Raw genomic sequence first — 19,852 nt, 5'->3', positions numbered from 1 at the left:
GAATGTCTGATAAGCATATGAAAAGATGCTCAACATTAACTAGTCATCAGAAAAATGCAAATTAAGATCACATTGAATAGGGCTACACAGCTCCTACATGGACTGAAATTAAAAAGACTTATCATACCAAGTGTTGGTAAGGAGTGAAACTGGAACTGTCATACCCTGCTGGTGGTAAAATGATACAAGCACTTTGGAAAACAGTTTGGCAGTTTCTTAAAATGTTAAACATAAACCTACCACATGACCCAGTCATTCCACTCTTAGGTGGTTGCCCAAGAGAAATAAAAGCATATGTCTATATGAAGATTTATACGCAAATGTTCACAGAACCTTTATTCGTCATGGCCAAAAAACTAGAAACAACCCAAATGTTTAGGTAAACTGATAAATAATCATGGAATATTTACTCAGTGGCATACTCCTTGGTTAAACAAAGGAATTAACTGTTGATATAAGCAACAACATGGGTGAATCTCAAAATGTACTAAATGAAAGAAATCAGATTACAAGTAAGTATATATTACATGATTTTTATATTTATATAAATTTTTTATATTTTTTATTAAATTTTTTAATTAAATTTATATAAAAATTTTGAAAATCCAAACTAACCTATAAAGACAAAAAGTAGACTAATGGTTGTCTGGTGATGGAGTGGGAGGGATGGCACAGAAGGATTATCAACAGGTGCAAGGAAACTTTTTAGAAGAATTAGATGTTCATCTTCTTGATTGTGGTGGTGGTTTCATGGTTATTTAAGTCTGCTGTATATCAAATATAACAAATTGTTTTTTTAAGATGCATGTATTTTTTTAAGACATATGATCAGAATGTAACATTTTAATTCACTTCCCGTTGCCATATTGCCCATAGCTCAAAGAATCACAGATTTTGAAGAACTGCAATTCATTCATGCATGCGTGCTAAGTTACTTCAGTTGTATTTGACTCTTTGTGACCCCATCGACTGTAGCCCGCCAAGCTCCTCTGTCCATGGGATTCACCAGGCAAGAATAATAGAGTGGGTTGTCATGCCCCCCTCCAGGGGATCTTTCTGACCCAGAGATCGAACCAGCATCTCTTATGTCTCCTGCACTGGCAGGCAGGTTCTTTACCACTAGAGCTACCTAGGGAAAGTTAAATTCATAACTGATTCACACAGCATGCTATGTTTAAATCATGCTTTAAGTTTCTGAGTCCTTGAAATACAAACCTTAGGATATTTTTAAATTACAAAGTATATGCACCATAAAGCCAGGTTCAAGAGGAACTGAGATGAGAACACAAATCAAGCCCAACAAGAGGCCAGTGTTCCTAGGTTTCTGAAAAAGAACACAGGAATTCTATAAATATCCTAAAATATCTCTTATATGGCCAAGCTCTGATCAATGTTTGGGTTTACTTGGCTCTATAAAAGTAGATTCTCGTTTCAGAATTTCTCATATCAAAAGGGAGAACCACTTGAAGTGTAAGTCCTAGAATAAATAAAGCTATGCCCCAGATGAATACAATTCATGGTTCTTATGACTGTGTGGTCTCTTAAATTTCAATATTCTTACTGGCTTGGTCAAGCATAAATAAAAGGCTGACAAAGACACGCTTTCAAAGGGAAAAAAAGTCCTATTTTTATATTTTGTATTACTGCTAAAAATACATAAATTTAGATTACCATTAGAATTTGTATAAACTTTTTTATATGTAGAAATATTCACACCACTCACCACAAACAGCTTTCTCATGTTGTCTACAGTTAATAAAACTTGGACAGCTCTACAAAGATGTTCAATTATGACACCCAAAGCATACCCAGCACATCAAATGTCATTATTTTACAGTTAGAGTGCTGTATAAAGCACATAGGTAAACCACAGGTTCAAGGTTCAAATTAACAAACATCACAGTGAGTGCTTTTTATAATAACAGTTTAAACTTTTTATCTATGAGAAACCAAATTATATAGTAGTGAAGAGAACAGATTCAAGAGTGAACTGCCTGAGTTCCAATCTCATACTAGCCACCCACTTGCTCCATAACCTTGGCCAAGTTCCTTTACGTCTCTGCGTCTCTGATTCCTCACCTATAAAATCCAGATAATAACAGCATTTACTTCATAGGATAGCTACAAAGATTAAATAGACATAAAGAACCTAGAACTGCACCTGGCTCATGTAAGTATTCAAGAAGTTTTACATTACTGTTGTCCTTATAATCATGATTATGACTATCACTGTTATTAAGTTAAGGTTACTGTATGGGATAATTAACACTTATTACTGATAATATGAAAACCAAGAATATGTCTAAGAATTAATATAAAAGAAAGATGTAAATAGACATTTTTCAAAAGAAGATATACAAACAGCCAAAAAGCATATGAAAAGATGTTCAACATCACTCGTCATAAGAGAAATGAAAATCAAAACCATGATGAGGTATCACTTCACACTAGGATGGCTTTAATAAAAGAGAATAGAAAATAACAAGAGTGGGTGCAAGGAGGTAAAGAAACTGGAACCCTATACATTGCTGGTAGGAATGTAAAAATGCACAAATGCTGTGGAAAAGTTGTAGTTTCTCAAAAGTACGTATAGACAATGAAGAGGGTTACGTAACATTGTGAATTTACTTAATATCACTGAATTGCATGTTTAAATAATTAAAATAAAATGTGGTATGTATATTGTACCACAATAAAAAAAAAAAAGAGTGCAAAAGAACATATTGGTTACTCTCTCCAGCATCCTCACTTTTATTCCTTCCATTCACCCGTGAACTCAAACCCATTTTTACCTATGTGGTTCCAAAAGAGGCACAGAAGGTAGGATAAGACATATTGCTAAATTCTAAGAGTGCTTCAGTTCAGACGAGTCACTCAGTCATGTCCAACTCTTTGCGACCCCATGAATCACAGCATGCCAGGCCTCCCTGTCCATCACCAACTCCCGGAGTTCACTCAGACTCACGTCCATCAAGTCAGTGATGCCATCCAGCCATCTCATCCTCTGTCGTCCCCTTCTCCTCTTGGCCCCAATCCCTCCCAGCATCAGAGTCTCTTCCAATGAGTCAACTCTTCTCATGAGGTGGCCAAAGTACTGGAGTTTCAGCTTTAGCATCATTCCTTCCAAAGAAATCCCAGGGCTGATCTCCTTCAGCATGGACTGGTTGGATCTCCTTGCAGTCCAAGAGACTCTCAAGAGTCTTCTCCAACACCACAGTTCAAAAGCATCAATTCTTCGGCGCTCAGCCTTCTTCACAGTCCAACTCTCACATCCATACATGACCACTGGAAAAACCATAGCCTTGACTAGACGAACCTTTGTTGGCAAAGTGATGTCTCTGCTTTTGAATACGCTATCTAGGTTGGTCATAATTTTCCTTCCAAGGAGTAAGCGTCTTTTAATTTCATGGCTGCAGTCACCATCTACAGTGATTTGGGAGCCCAAAAAAATAAAGTCTGACACTGTTTCCACTGTTTCCCCATCTATTTCCCATGAAGTGATGGGACCGGATGCCATGATCTTCGTTTTCTGAATGTTGAGCTTTAAGCCAACTTTTTCACTCTCCCCTTTCACTTTCATCAAGAGGCTTTGTAGTTCCTCTTCACTTTCTGCCATAAAGGTGGTGTCATCTGTATATCTGAGGTTATTGATATTTCTCCTGGCAATCTTGATTCCAGCTTGTGTTTCTTCCAGTCCAGCGTTTCTCATTATGTACTCTGCATATAAGTTAAATAAGCAGGGTGACAATATACAGCCTTGACCTACTCCTTTTCCTATTTGGAACCAGTCCGTTGTTCCATGTCCAGTTCTAACTGTTGCTTCCTGATCTGCATACAAATTTCTCAAGAAGCAGATCAGGTGGTCTGGTATTCCCATCTCTTGAAGAATTTTCCACAGTTTATTGTGATCCACAAAGTCAAAGGCTTTGGCATAGTCAATAAAGCAGAAATAGATGTTTTTCTGGAACTCTCTTGCTTTTTCCATGATCCAGTGGATGTTGGCAATTTGATCTCTGGTTCCTCTGCCTTTTCTAAAACCAGCTTGAACATCAGGAAGTTCACGGTTCACAGATTGCTGAAGCCTGGCTTGGAGAATTTTGAGCATTACTTTACTAGCGTGTGAGATGAGTGCAATTGTGCGGTAGTTTGAGCATTCTTTGGCATTGCCTTTCTTTGGGATTGGAATGAAAACTGACCTTTTCCAGTCCTGTGGCCACTGCTGAGTGTTCCAAATTTGCTGGCATATTGAGTGCAGCACTTTCACAGCATCATCTTTCAGGATTTGGAATAGCTCAACTGAAATTCTATCACCTCCACTAGCTTTGTTCATAGTGATGCTTTCCAAGGACCACTTGACTTCACATTCCAGGATGTCTGGTTCTAGGTCAGTGATCACACCATTGTGATTATCTGGGTCGTGAAGATCTTTTTTTGTACAGTTCTTCTGTGTATTCTTGCCATCTCTTCTTAATATCTTCTGCTTCTGTTAGGTCCATACCATTTCTGTCCTTTATCGAGCCCATCTTTGCATGAAATGTTCCTTTGGTATCTCTAATTTTCTTGAAGAGATCCCTAGTCTTTCCCATTCTGTTGTTTTCCTCTGTTTCTTTGCATTGATCGCTGAAGAAGGCTTTCTTATCTCTTCTTGCTATTCTTTGGAACTCTGCATTCAGATATTTGTATCTTTCCTTTTCTCCTTTGTTTTTCGCTTCTCTTCTTTTCACAGCTATTTGTAAGGCCTCCCCAGAAAGCCATTTTGCTTTTTTGCATTTCTTTTCCATGGGGATGGTCTTGATCCCATGGGGAGGTCTTGATCCCTCCTGTACTTAGGAAAGTCTAAAAATGCTACTTTAAACAGCTCATGACATATTTTAACACAAATATATTAAACTGGAAGCAGCAACTTAGGAACTTGGATAATAGAAATAAGGTAATATCCCCAAAATGTACTAGATTGTAACTCACATTCCAGTCTTACTCACATTCTAATATAACTTCACCAAGAATCTTTACATCACTAACCTTACATGATTACTTCCCAATAAAATGGAGAAAAGAATGATCATGTTTCATAAATTTATTGAAAAAAAATGTAGGGTATTTTGAGACTGTAGGGAAAAATCCAACATTGCAAAAACATATCATTTTATATAATATGCTCACAGGTAAATGGAATAACATTGCTGGTTGTATAAGCAAAACATTACTATTGCCAGTTAAGCTACAGGTAAGGAAAGATTACTGGCATGAAAAAGTAATGCAACTATTTCTCAAGGTATGACAATCAAGGGGGGCTTCCCAGGTGGCACTAGTGGTCACGAACCCGCCTGCCAATGCATAGGACTTAAGAGACGCATGTTGGATCCCTGGGTCAGGAAGATTCCCTGGAGGAGGGCATGACAACCCACTCCAGTATTCTTGCCTGGAGAAAACCATGGACAGAGGAGCCTGACGGGCTACAATGAATGGGTTCTCAAAAGAGCTGGAGGCAACTGATGTGACTTAGCACACGGGCATGACAATCAAGTTGTACACTAAAAATACCTAAAATGCAAATACCTAAAAATATCCTCAAAGTGATTAAAGGTGTGCTTGAAAAAGAATGACTTTGGACTTTCTAATCTGAGCAAAACAGCAAGACTTATGGCTATATCAAATCCTCTAGAGCAGGGGTCCCCAACTTCCAGGATCTAAGCCCTGATGATCTGAGGTAAAGCTGATGCAATAATAATAGAAATAAAGTGCACAATACATGTAATGCACTTGAAACATCCTGAAACCATCCCTTGCCTCCTCTATCTCAGGTCCATGGAAAAACTGTCTTTCACGAAACTGGCCCCTGGTGCCAAAAAGACTGGGGACCACTGCTCTCCAGTATCTTTCTGTTTCAATAGGAATCACCACATATGATACTGTTCTTTACCATGTTATCAAATAAGATTCAGACATTAGCAAATAAAGCATTTCTATGAGGATGAAAACTACTCTGAAGTCTTTATGAAGCCAGAAAATACTAAAAGTTCACTCATTTTTTAGATTTGAACCATGTCTTTGGTTAGTGCTGGGCATCTTTTTCAAGGTCTGTTCTTTGAATCAGGCTAACCACTATCCACTGGGCGAAACTGGTCCACTACAAAACAGAAATGTATACTAGAAAGGCCTTGGGCTTTCTCACTCAGAGATATGCCTGAAATTTATAAACAAACAGAAAATTTAACAGTCAAGCCTACAGAAATCAAGGGAAGAAAATACTTATATGTTATATCCTGCCCAAATTTAAATCAAACAAAATCTCCTACAAACTTCCACAATATTAACTGGATACAGGATTCTACATTTCGTTCTTAAACCGCTCTATGTTACTATTAAAAGTTAAACTACTTTGTTCCTTTCTAGTTTGCTTCTATTACATGCTAAACAAATAGCTAATGGATAAAAGACAATTTGGGTATGATTTCAACTAAATAGCATTTTAGAAAAGGAGAAACTATGGAGGCAGTAAAAACATCAGTGGTTGCCATGAGCTTGGAGGTAGTGGGTAGGGAAAGATGAACAGAGCACACAGGATTTTTAAGGCAGAAAAAAAATCTGTATGCTTTGACTCCATATTCATGCTTCCCTCATTCACTGGGAAATATGCCATTAATCAAAAGGAGTACCATTGAGAAAAAACTCAGTTTTGAAGGTAAGTCATTTGAAGGTAAGTTCTAATGACTTACCTTAGCACATATTTAATATGTGCTAAATAACATTAGAACTCTGAGCATATTTAATAGGTGCTAAATAACATTTAAGACACTACATGCACCTGTATGCTCAGTTGTGTCCAACTCTTTGCAACCCTATGCAATGTAGCCCACCAGGCTCCTCTGTCCATGGGATTCTCCAGGCAAAAACACTGGAGTGCTTGCCACATCCTTCTCCAAGGGATCTTCCCAACCAGGGATCAAACCTGTGTCTCCTACATTGGCAGGCAGATTCTTTACCTCTGAGCCACCTGGGAATTTCACTACAGGAAATCTATGCAAATATACTTCAATATGTTGAATGTAGCAATACGGAAGTAGGACTTAAAATTATGGCCATATTTTCATATATTTGTGGGAGGAACTGCTTTCCAGGAAGGTCACACAAATTTGGCACTAAGTCTCAGGCCTTTAAAAACATACTCTTCTAGGAATTCGGCCTAAGGAAATAGTCAGAAGTTCAAAGATCTGTAAACAAAGAGAAGCAGTAGACTGTAAACAAAAAAATTTTGAAAACTGTTAATATTTAAAATAGGATAATGGTTAGATAAGTTATGTTAAATTAGTCATTGACAAATTATATTTTCAAATAAGCTTCAGTAATAAAGCAGTGTGACACTGGCATATGAATATACAGAGACCAATAGAACACAGTAGAAAATCTTGAAATAAACTAAATTGTATATGACAATCTAGTAAAGGATAAAGGAGACATCTTAAATCAGTGGGGGAAAACATGAATTATTCAATAAATGTTGTTAGGACAACTAAAAAACCATCTTTCTGAAAATGAAATTATATCCGTATCTCATACCTTATACCAGGATGAATTTCAAATGGATCAAAGATTTAAATGTATTAAGAAAAAAGAAAGAACTAGACAAACCATGGGAGAGTTGGAACGTCAGAATAGGAAAGGCCATTCTACCAGAAAACCAAAAAGCCATAAAAGACTGATATATTCAACTGTATAAGAATAATTTCCTCATAGAGGAAAAGAAAAACAAAACACAAATTAAAATACTGTCAACTCACAACAGACAAAGGGTTCTTAACATATTAAGAGTTCCTGCAAATCACTAAAGGATCCAACAACCCAATAAAAAAGGGCAAAAGATATGTACAGTCACAAAAAAGGCTATATTTAAATGACTCTGTATGATACTCAATCACACTTAAGGTAAGATTTGAAAAATTAGAACAATGACTATTTTTTACTTTTTAGATTGTCACATTAAAAAATACTTGATAATTCACTATACAGGAACATGGGCACTCTCATACACTGATGTATTAGTAGCTTAGTAGTGTCTGACTCTTTGTAATCCCATGGACTGTAGCCGGCCAGGCTCCAATGTCCATGGAATTCTCCAGACAAAAATACTGGAGTGGGTTGCCATTTTCTTCTCCAGGGGTTCTTCCCAACCCATGAACTGAACCTGGGTCTCCTGCATTTCAAGCAGATTCTTTACGGTCTGAGCCACCTGGGAAGCCCCATACTTTGGTGAGAAATATAAATAGGTACAACACCAAAGAAAAGCAATTTGAGAATATCTTTCAAAATTTTAGAAAACACATGTCTCTGACCTTGTCAATTCCATGAATTTTTGTTATAGATATACACAAGCAAAATGGTTTATTTTCAAGATTATTTATATACTATCTCCTGTACCAGCAAAACTCAGGGTTAAATGATGATTCTTCAATGCATCAAGCAGTCATAAAAACAATATGGAACCACTTTACGAATGGACAGGAAAATACATCCAAGATACAGTGATAAGTATGTGTGAAGGGGAAATACAAGGGAGGAATAACACAAAGTGTAGATCAACTCCTATAATGGGTTATCATTTCCGTTTTTAAAAAAAAAGGAGGAAAAAAGCATACACAGAGTAAAAACTATACTATCAATTCAGATACAAAACAATTAACAACAACCAGCTTCAGATCCCCCAGAACACCAGACCAACTTCCTTTGGGGGCCTATTCCAGCCATTTTGTTAACCTCACACACACACACAAAACTTTTTTGACCATGCAGCTTGTGGCACTTCCCAACCAGGGACTAAACCCACGCCCTTGGTAGTGAAAGCAGAGTCCTAACCAGTGGACAAACAGGGAATTCTGGACCCTGAATTTTTTTTTTTTAACCTAAATTTCTTGGATCCTACACTAGGCAGAATTTTTTATCTATCTAGCTACTTCTAGGGGCTTCCAAGATACCACCAATGGTAAAGAATATGCTTGCCAAAGCAGGAGAAGAAAGGGACATGGGTTTGATCCCTGGGTCAGGAAGATCCCCTGGAGGAGGATATGGCCACCCACTCCAGTATTCTTGCCTGGAGAATCCCATGGACAGAGGAGCCTGGTGGGCTACAGTCCACAGGGTCACAAAGAGTCGGACATGATGGAGCATATCTACTTCTACACACAAGAGACAGGTATGGAAGGATACACAAAAATTTCAAACATTTATTGATTGTGTGTGGGGTTGGGGGGACAATGATTGCTTGCCAGATGCCAAGTGAGGGGTGAGGAGGAGGGGTGAGAGGCCTCATGGTATATCCTTTTATACCTTTTGAATTTTGAAAGAGAGAAACGTATTCAGTTCAATTCAGTTCAGTTCAGTTCAGTTCAGTTCAGTCGCTCAGTCGTGTCCGACTCTTTGCAACCCCATGAATTGCAGCACGCCAGGCCTCCCTGTCCATCACCAACTCCCGGAGTTCACTCAGACTCACATCCATCGAGTCAGTGATACCATCCAGCCATCTCATCCTCTGTCGTCCCCTTCTCCTCCCGCCCCCAATCCCTCCCAGCATCAAAATAGAAATATATTGGAAAATTTTTAAACATTGTGAAAGCCAAAAGGAATACACTATTAGAAAAAAGTGTGATATACAATAGATGCAATATGATACCAAATATGCACAAATGAGTATATCCATACAGAAAAGACTGAAATAAAATACAATAAAATATTAAAATAAGAATTATCTCTAAGAGGTAGAATTACAGCTGATTTTAATTTTCTTCATCTTTTCCTGTAATTCCAATTATTTACATTAAGCATGGATTACATTGATAATTAGGAAAATAGTATTAATTTTTTAATGATATGAATCAGAGAGATAAGAAATTGAAAGGGAAGATATAATATAGTTACAGGTATTATCCAGGGTTCTAAGGATCATAAATGAAATATTCAAATTTCCTTAAAACATCCCTCCAATCACAGAATAAAGAATTTAGGAAGAGACCTAATCTGGCCTCTAGTCCACCTCTAAGTTCACCACTAAGAGATTATTCTTAACCTCCTACTTGGTGGATGTTTTGACCATTTTTGTTTTCTGTTACCTAGGTAATGGTACTTCCAGCACTTCCCTTAAAGACTGTGAAACTAACAATCTGGTATTTCTCACTGACCTTCAGCTTTGAAAGGCCACCTCCCTAAGGGAAAGCAGTAAGATCTAGAAGCTAAAACAGGAGGCTTGAGGAATCTGAGGTTAAGAGTTCTAATCCTGACAAACTGTGGAATTTGTCTCCAATTTGGGGAATAAGCTACATTTCCTGAGCCAGTTCCCTTACTGAGGAAACTTAAAAAGATTATTTAGAAAAATATTTAGGACCACCAACTTTTTAACTTTTCACACTACTCTGAATTTTGTTTTCGTGTCTTATGTTAAAATTTTTCCTTTCTAAATTTTCACTCTCCCAAGGAATATCTGCAAGTATTACCAATCTCTTAGACCCAGCTATCTGGGTTTCCCTGATAGCTCAGTTGGTAAAGAATCCACCTGCAATGCAGGAGATCCCGGTTTGATCCCTGGGTTGAGAAGGTCCACTGGAGAGGGATAGGCTACCCACTCCAGTATTCTTGGGCTTCCCTTGTGGCTCAGCTGGTAAAGAAGCCACCTGCAATGCAGGAGACCTGGGTTCGATCCCTGGGTTGGAAAGATCCCCTGGAGAAGGGAAAGGCTACCCACTCCAGTATTCTGGCCTGGAGAATTCCATGGACTACAGTCCATGGGGCCACAAAAGAGTCGGGCACGACTTAATGACTAAACAACAATACCTGCAAAGGACACAAGGTGAACACAACTTGAGCCATGCTGAAGATAACTTATGGGGAAATGAGAATGCAATCAGTCTCTAAACTGGATCCTCAAGTGCAAAACAACCGCAGACAACTAATTAATGTAACTAAACACCGGGTGAAGGAAGGTAAAACTCAGACTCCTAACACCTGAACCCTGCTGGTAGCAATAAGATGAGCACTACTGTGTAACAGCACAGCAAGTGAGGTTTTTTAATGCTCTCAAGGGCTCCATTTTTCTTTTCTTCTCTCTCTTTTTCACTATATTCCCACTAACCCCATTGAGCTGGGCCTCAGGACGTCCTTTTTTCCCCTACTATTTACATATCATGTACTTCTTGATGGCTTCCTTCCCACTAGAAAACCAACCACATTAAACTTGTAAAGGGTTCTCTACCAACAGGTCTTGAGAAGCACTTGATAGCCTTTGGGAAGAAACACACATTAGAGAGCAGGTATCCCACCGCCAAGGCCGGGTGAAGCGGTTTCAGTAGGGCCCTCAGCACACTTCAAATTCCTCCTCCTGGTTAACAAGATGGAACACCTCTCTAGTTACTTAAAAGTGATTCCAACAGGGCAGGACAAGGGAGCAGACAGCTGAATTTTTTCTGGATTAACTCAGCCATTAGTTGAATGCTTTTTTGTGGTTCACCTACTTAAAAGGTGATCAAACCACTTTGTGCTACTGAAGAGGGCAACTGCTAAGAACAATTACATAAACCCTCTGCTTTAATTTACCTCATGCTTCTTTCTAATGAAACCAAGTGTTAGAAACCACTGCCTTGCCACCACTTCCTCAGTTATCTTAGTAAAGCCTACTTTGCCATGTGAATCCCTTTTCTTTTCCTTAGCAAATCAGAAAAAAATTATTCCACTCAACATAACAGGACACAACTGTACATCATCTTTTAAGGGGCATGCACTGAATCATATTACCTGAACAATATTATATTAATATATCATATTAATACATAGTATATTAATATATCTGAAAATATTATCTAAAAAAGATAAAGGCAATCTTTATTTATTTGTTAAATATTAAGTATTTGTTTAATTTAAAAATTAAACATTTGTTTAAATTATTCTCAGATAAACAGGGCATTCTAGAATTTCATTTTATTTACTCCAGAGAATGTATACAGATCCTCAATTCCATACCAGCAATTCCTAAATCCAAAAAGCTGTGAACAGTTTTTTTTATAACTTCTCTAGCAGTAAACCGACCTACAATGACATCATATTATGTACAGTCTTATACCATACTTGGTGTGAATACTCATTTATTTAATTGCTAAGAGCTACTAACATGACTGATTCTTGTTAAGTTTCTCCAGATACCCCAGGGGGTTTATGTCACTGTATATATACCATATTTTCTAAAATCAAAAGTTTTGAATTCTGAAACACTAGCTCAAATGGTTTTGGAAAAGAGATTGTGGATGTACAGTTTCTATTCTGTAAAAATATTTTTGTTCTTTGAAAATGAAACAGCAAAAATGGATAACCATCAAGGACCAACTGTATAGCACATGGAACCCTGCTCAACGTCATGTGGCAGCCTGGATGGGAGGGGAGTTTGGGGGGAGAATGGATACATGTACATGTAAGGCTGAGTCCCTTCCCTGTTCACCTGAAACTGTCACAACATTGTTAATTGGCTATATCACGACACAAAATAAAAAGTTTAAAAAAAGGAAAGAAAGAAAATGAAATAGCAATAAACCAACATGACAGACGGTATAAAAATACTAAGATATTGTAAAGGAAATGATCCACCATCTGTGACATTCGTAGAACACAGAAGTTAAATGACTACACAAATTTTCTCTCAAAGGCAAAAGGGGGGTCTGTTTGAAATCAACATAATTTAAAATAAACATTATATATCTAGGCCTTCTTGAAAGTTTTAACTTCAGTGGAGAACTGTCTACTACCACTGTGCATACAATCTATTGGCGATCCCAGGAAATTTAGGTGTCAACACTCCAAGTCAGTGTGCCATCCTTGATGTGCCATGACTCCTAAAGATTCCTAAAACTAATACTGATTTGTAAAAGCTCAATTAATAGCATTTGAGGAAATTAAAACACTTAAAGTAACATGAATATGTTTGGGGATATACTGAGTACATATTTACTGATTTTCTTCTGGCAATCAATTAGCTAAAGCACGTAAAACTTTTAGTCTTGGTTGAGCAACTTCATTTATCTACATGTTAATACACAGTAGGAGTCATGGGGTGCATATTTAAGATGTGTAAGAATGAGTGATTTGCTAAGAATATTCAAAGTGAATTATGCTAAGATCATGCTGTGTAAGGCCAGTTGAGTTAGTCACAACTAATTCATACTGCACTAAAATAAAACAACTTCCTGGACTTGTTACTGGTTGCAACATTTTAAGTAAATATAGAAACATTCTCTAAAAATGCAATAAAATATACTGTCTAAATTAAAACACCATCCTTTAATTGATGGAGCATAAATAATATTATTTACTACAACCAGGGAGGACTTCTGTCCCTACCAACTCATATCCAGTTCATGAGAAACTCTTACCAAATTTTCATTGCCATATTTCTAGAACTGTATGATATTTGATACAGCATGATTAATTCCCTTTTTTTCTGCTTGCTGAAACTGTACCAGTCTTTAGAAACTTTCTAAGAGGTCTCTACCAGTCATTAATAAACAATGAGCCATATATTAGCTTAATGGTATACAATAATGCTGTTATTTATTAACTGAATATTTTAGATAAGTCCTTCCCATACTATTAAAACAATATGGTTTCTTGGTGATCACTTCATCATGATAATTGTATTTCCCTTCTAGTTATTAAAGAGCACTGCTGTGCATACACTTGCAGACCTGTTGTACTGATGGACGCAGAGCTCCAATGCCGCCACAGCTAGAGACCGGTATCTTAAATTTCCCCCAAATAGTGTCCTTCACTCATCATCCACTCATGGTAAAGTAGTTAATTTTAACGTCCTCATTGTTTACCAGAAAGCACAGACAGTGAGGCTGGCTTCGCCGCTCCCGTTTCCTTTTGCTGGGCTGCTGAGCTTTTTCAGCCAATTGACTTCGCTTTGAGGCTATAAATATCTGAAAAATGTTCTGCATTTGATGCTCTTGGATTCTGCATCCATATTTAGCTGTTTGTGGCATGCCTTTGTTTAAGCTACTCTACCACCCATACAGTCAGTCAGGTTGAGATCTGGATGGTCAAAGGACAGATGGATCAACATCCAACAGACACTGACTTACCACGGGGGAGGCATCAATCTGCTAGACACTGTGACAATGAAGGGAGTGGCAAGACAGGAATACAAAGATCAACAAGACAGACAGACTCTCTGGTGTCAAAAATTTTATAGTCTTGACGGGCATGGGCACAACTTACAATAACAGTGGGAGAAGACAAATGAAACATTTTACAGCTAAAAGAAAATGAAGAATAGCATGATTTTCTCTTAGTCCTGTCTCAAGGATGTGCATTTGTTTGTGTTCTAAATATAGATCCACGTATTATAAAGCTCTGAACATATTCCAAAAAATTTTCCACTCATGACAACACACAAAACTCTGGATATAAGTATTACCTACCAAAGAGCCAGACCTATCAGTAGCAAACTCAAAACGGTGTCCAGTCTTCAAATTTTGTGAGGCAAACTAATAAAATATTGTTTTTAAAAGTTTGTGTAAATAAATAAATAAAAGTTTCTGTTAAGATATCTGAGGGGAAAGGGGTAGTTCTGTTTCTGTTTGCATACTGATTTCAAACATAAGTATATTGCAGAGGATGTGAGCCATAACCAGAAGCCAACAGCACTTAATACAGCTCTTTACTTTAAACCCTATCTTTAAAGCCCACACGGCTATTTTAGGTCAGGTCTCAAAAATGAATGAGCTGGATCTGAGACCCCCATCCCCACTTTCCTATCTTGTGAAAACATTCCAAACAAATATACATTTGCCCTCAACATTCCTTCTTTCAAAACTCAGTTCGTTGACCTTTTGATAAAAGTGCTCCCCAGAAACCCGACAGTCATGATTTAAGTGCATTAAAGGCTTGCTTGATGCCTGGCCTCAAGTCAGGCTGGAAGTGGGAGACCAAGTTGTAGGTAAAATAATAGGTCAGGCCATAGAATCAGAGAACTTTAAAGCTAAAATATACCATAGATACCAATTACTCCAGACGCCACATTTTATGTAGAAACCTAAGCACACGGACTTAAAAGTACTTGCCCAAAGTTAGACAACAATTTGTGGCAAAGCCAGAATGAAAACCCAGGTTCACAATCCCCAGCTGCATACTCTACACTAGTTTCTGGATTTCTTTAAAAAGCATTTGAATACATTCATCAAAGTCTCTTCCAGTTGTGTAAAAGAACCTTGATGTTCCAAAACAATCAGGATTTTGAACACACAAAACAAACAAATAAGAAAATCAAAACAAACTTTTCCAAATTGATTTTCTACATTCTATTATTTTTGCATCAAGGCTTTTCTAAGAGCTGTACAATAGGCAACTTAAAAACTACCCAAGGATATAGAAAAGTCAAGGGTCATTAAGATAGTTTTAGAATATTTACATCAAACTAAAGACAATAAAGTAGATTCCTCTAAGAGCTGCCTTAGAGGAAGGAAAGTAGCAGTACTAAATAGTAAATAAAAACTATTTCTGGTTAACTGATAGGGAAGACAAAAAAGCTACAATGCAGTAGAAAGTCTGCAAATTAACTCTGAAATGCACATTATATACGTGTTTGTGAGAGAGAATATACATGTATATATTTAAGAGGGCTTCCCTGGTGGCTCAGATGGTAAAGAATCCGCCTGCAATGTGGGAGACCTGGGTTCGATTCCTGAGTTGGGAAGATCCCCTGAAGGAGGGCATGGCAACACACTTAGTATTCATGGGATTGCAAAGAGTCGGACACAACTGAGCAAATAAGCACAGCACATATATTTAAGAAACAATATAGACATACACACACATATATACATACACACACACACAAACCTAGGCCTAGGAATGGACTACAAAAACAAGCACATTCATTTTATGGGTTACATTCAAAGTATGTAGCTAATACTAGGTCTAGAAAACCCAGACAGAACTACTGAATTGTCATATATACATATTTTTGCAGTAACAAGGTTAACTTCATACAAAAAAACAATATGCAAAAGAAGTATATAAGAAAAGATAGGACAGAATAGGAAAAAGCTGTAACCTCCAATATACTTTAATTCAAGTTCAACTTCAGATTTTCACCAACCTTTGTTATAAACCATTGGCTAAGTAGGACTAGCAGGTGAACGAAAAATCAGGCACTGAAGTTTTTAATCTGCTGAGACTGAACTGGATGACCTTGCATCATCTCCCACTTCTTTGCTTTAATTCTTTCAGTTAACTAAAATAACATCAAGAAACATTTACAAACAGCCAGCAAAATACAAAGTGCTGCATACATAAATCTTTTTAAAAAAGGCTATAAAAACTGCTGGAGTTTTAGAACTGCAAGGACCATTAAGAGATTATTTAATCCAATCCACTCATTTTACAGATGAGGAATAAGAGGTCAAAAAAGTGATCTGATCTGCTCCAAATCACATAGACACTTAGCGGCAGAACTGAGACAAAAATTCGTATCTCTGGACTCCTAGTTCTATGATCTCTCTGACAGTGATAGACAAAGTCTTGAAATCAACTAAACTATCCAGGAAGACAACTTCAAAGTCACAGTCACTCCTGAGTAGTAAACACATAACCTGCTCAGGATGGGAAAAAAAAAAAAAAAAAAAAAAGCCAAAAACACATAAAGTAATTGATCACTATAGGTTTAGATGCACGTGACTGCAGGATAACACCTTAAACTTGTGCTGATTTCAGGTGCTTCAAGTTTTCCATCTTATACTCAGCAACATGAGTAATGTCTTGTATATCCCTGTGAGCTAAGTGATAAACACCTTGACGTTTCAATGATTTGGAAAGCCACAGCTCAGTCCTGAATGCCAGGCTATAAATCTCTGGGCTACAGGTTTTCAAAATTAGCATGGCTTAAACGCTGCCACAAGGCTTGCCCTTATAGAATCTCATCATTCAGTTTTAATTAAAGAGGTGGTTACTAGGAATGCAGAAAGGGAAAGTTTTAGTGTGTTCATCACTTTTTAACTTGCTGAGTAGCAATCCAGTCACTTTACAAAGAGCACCAGAAACAATAGTGCAATCTCAAACAATCCACACCCCTTGGACTAAGTGCTTGCCTTTGGAGAGTGAGGTTCAGAAAGAGGTTATAGAAAAGTAAGACTGTTCCCCTTCCCAAAGAAATACTTTTGATTTTTACTTTATTATCTTAACCTCCACTAAGCTTTTTCATAATATCTTGGTTTGCAGTCTTCCCTTGCTCAAGACTGATTGATTTCCTGGTGTCTTCTTCTTGAAGGTCGGCTGACCCCCTCCCTTGAAGTAACTACCTGAAAATTAAGGCTTTATATCCCAACTCCACCTTAAACTTACTGCAGGTACCTGAAAAGGTCCAAAGACTATACTGAGTCACATCTCTCTCAAGTACAAGTCTGCAGAAACTTGTCAGAAATGCACCCCCAGAACAAAAAGGGATGTTAGGAAACAGACCCAGGATGGATGGGGACTGAGAACGGATGGGACTGAGACCTGGGGAATGCATTTCTGCCTGAGCAAAGAAAAGAAACATCAGCCTCTAAGACGGCCTTAGGTCCTTACCGTACACGCGGACCCAGCTCTGTTGCTGGCACACGGACTCCAGAAGAATCCGATCCAACATGCCACCGGCCATGGCCCCACTGACCGGGACAACCGCGTCCAGCTCCTCCGGGGGGAGCGGCGAGTCGGACTCGAATCCCGGGAACATCTCTGGCCAGGACAGCGCCTCCGCGGCTCCTCCGGACGACAGGGAGAGCTCCATGGTGCCCCGGAGGGACAAGGCGGCGGCGGCGGGGCGGGCGCGCAGCTCCGCGCCCTGCCTGCGGAAAGGGGAGGCGGAGAGCGCAGTAGCGGGGGCACGGACCCGAGCGGCAGCCGGCGTGGACGCGGCTCACCTCCTTCCCCGCCGCCCACTGCCCGCGGCTCGGGCTCTGCAGCCCACCTGCAGCCGGCGGGCGGGACCCAGGCCGGGAGGCGGATCCAGCGTGGCCCCGGGCGGGGGGTGGGTCCGGGCTCAGGTGTGGGTCCCTCCCGGGAGGGACGTGGAAGGACCCGGGAGAGACGGCTCGCCCGCCGGCCCCCTCGGAGCCGCCTTTCTGTGCCCCCGCCGGCGTCTCCCGCGGGCCGATCGGACCGGGGCTGGGGATGGAGCGGGGCCGGGCAGGGCTGGGCTGGGGGCGTCGCCGCCAGGGGCCGCCCCCTTTGACCGGCTCCCGCCGCCGCCGCCGCCGCCGCTCAGGGGCTCCGAATGTCCACTCCCTCAGCCTGTGGGGAGGGCGGTGGCTCCGGGTTCTCGCCCGCCAGTCTTCAGCACCCTCCCCAGGAATGAACCCGGCCCGCCCCCTAACTCTCAGGCCACGGCTCCCGCCGCGGCTGGGGCTCCGGCTCCGACTCCGCCGCGGATCCCACAAGCCCGGCAAGCCGCGGCGGTGGCGGCGGCAGGCGGCATCCCAGGGTGATAGGCCGGAGCAATCGAGGGCCGAGGGCCCAGCCGCGTGTGCAGAGGAATAACGAGGCGGAGGAGGAACTGCTGCCGAAGGCAGGAAAAATCGGACACCGAGTTATTCACCCAGCCGGTACCGCCTACTTCCCAAATACTCTCTCCCCCGACCGCCCTACAGTGCGTTTCCCGGTCTCCCGGTCTCCCCAGCTGCTGCTTGAAGTGGAGCCGGCGTGAAGAGGCGGGGAGGAAAAGGGATGCGGGAAATTTAAAAAAGAAAGGAAAAGAACTTCCCTTTCCCCTCTCCCCCCTCTTCCTACCCCTTTCCTTGTATGTATGCATTTATGTCTATATTTATTTGGACCAACGTTTCTTTCTTATTGGACGGAGAGATTGGAGAGGCTGTTTTATTTTACAGTCACCCTAGGGGAAACGCTTCCTTCCTTCCCAGAGAGGAGAGTTGGCAGCGGGGTCTGGGATTGTAGAATTGTGTGGTATCCGCACTCTGCGCCCTGTCCGCGCTAAAGCTGGACTTGTCATCGGTTTAGAATAGCATGGCTCAGAAGTGTGGTGTGGATGGATGGACGGGCCTCGCAAGCACATGAAATGCTCAAAAGCCCCGAATTAGCTAAGCATATTTCTCTTTTTTAGCCTTTGATCTTTGTGCAATATCTTGGCTTTTTTTTTTTTTTTTTTTTTGCCAAATCTTTTAATGATATCTCTTGCGTTTTATTTTTGGTGTATTTGTAGACTGTCTCCCTTGACCTTGGGTTTAATTTTATGCCCACCCAAGGAGATATTATTTACCAATTCGCTTTAAGAGTGGCTGGAAAAGTAATAATTCTCATTTTAAAACTGAACAGTAACAACTTAAAAGTGTCTTGCAAATAGTACATCTCCAGCAGTGTTTCTTGAACATGGTTATGTAAAACCGAACAAGGATTCCACAAGAGTGTGTGTGTGTGTGTGTGTGTGTGTGTGTGTATATGTTTTCTCTTTTTGGAGGGTTTTATTCTGTGTTTTCCCCCTGTTTTTCTCTACTTAGCACAACAAGACAAGGAGACATTTTCAGTTTCTGTATTGTTTGGGTTTATCAAGAGCTATGAGGACACATTTTGTCATTTTCTCCAAACTCTTATTTAGAGTAATAGTGCTTCATAGCAGAAAGTAATCTTAGAGAGAATCTGATCCTGCTTCTTGCTTAACAGGTGAGAAAACTGAGGAACAGTCATGTTAGCTGGCAAAGCTTCAATGATAACTGGTTACTTCAGCTTGGAACCCTTTGTGATTAAGTTTGTTGATATGTGGCTTGGTGATGTATTGAAGTGATCATTTCCAGTATCTAGAACCCTGATTTCTTACTATCTGACTCCA

General features: G+C 39.7%; 1 protein-coding gene across 5 annotated transcripts in view; it reads right to left on the bottom strand.

The window, feature by feature from the left end:
- Positions 1-19,852, bottom strand: part of RASAL2 (RAS protein activator like 2) — a 402,889-nt gene that overhangs the window by 373,388 nt on the left and 9,649 nt on the right. For 4 of the 5 annotated variants that reach the window (XM_055582754.1, XM_055582755.1, XM_055582756.1 and 1 more), the window contains exon 1: positions 17,599-17,951. The exons of the other annotated variant lie outside the window; for it this stretch is intronic. In XM_055582754.1, coding sequence (XP_055438729.1) covers positions 17,599-17,800 — 202 coding nt within the window. In that variant the 5' untranslated portion in view covers positions 17,801-17,951. Of the gene's footprint in view, positions 1-17,598; positions 17,952-19,852 lie in introns of those variants that run through there. 5 annotated transcript variants of the gene reach the window in all.

Source organism: Bubalus kerabau, chromosome 5, assembly GCF_029407905.1.
Source record: "Bubalus kerabau isolate K-KA32 ecotype Philippines breed swamp buffalo chromosome 5, PCC_UOA_SB_1v2, whole genome shotgun sequence".
In the NCBI taxonomy this organism is placed as follows: domain Eukaryota; kingdom Metazoa; phylum Chordata; class Mammalia; order Artiodactyla; family Bovidae; genus Bubalus; species Bubalus kerabau.
The sequence above is the reverse complement of the archived record's forward strand: the minus strand, read 5'-3'. Positions and strand labels throughout refer to the sequence as shown.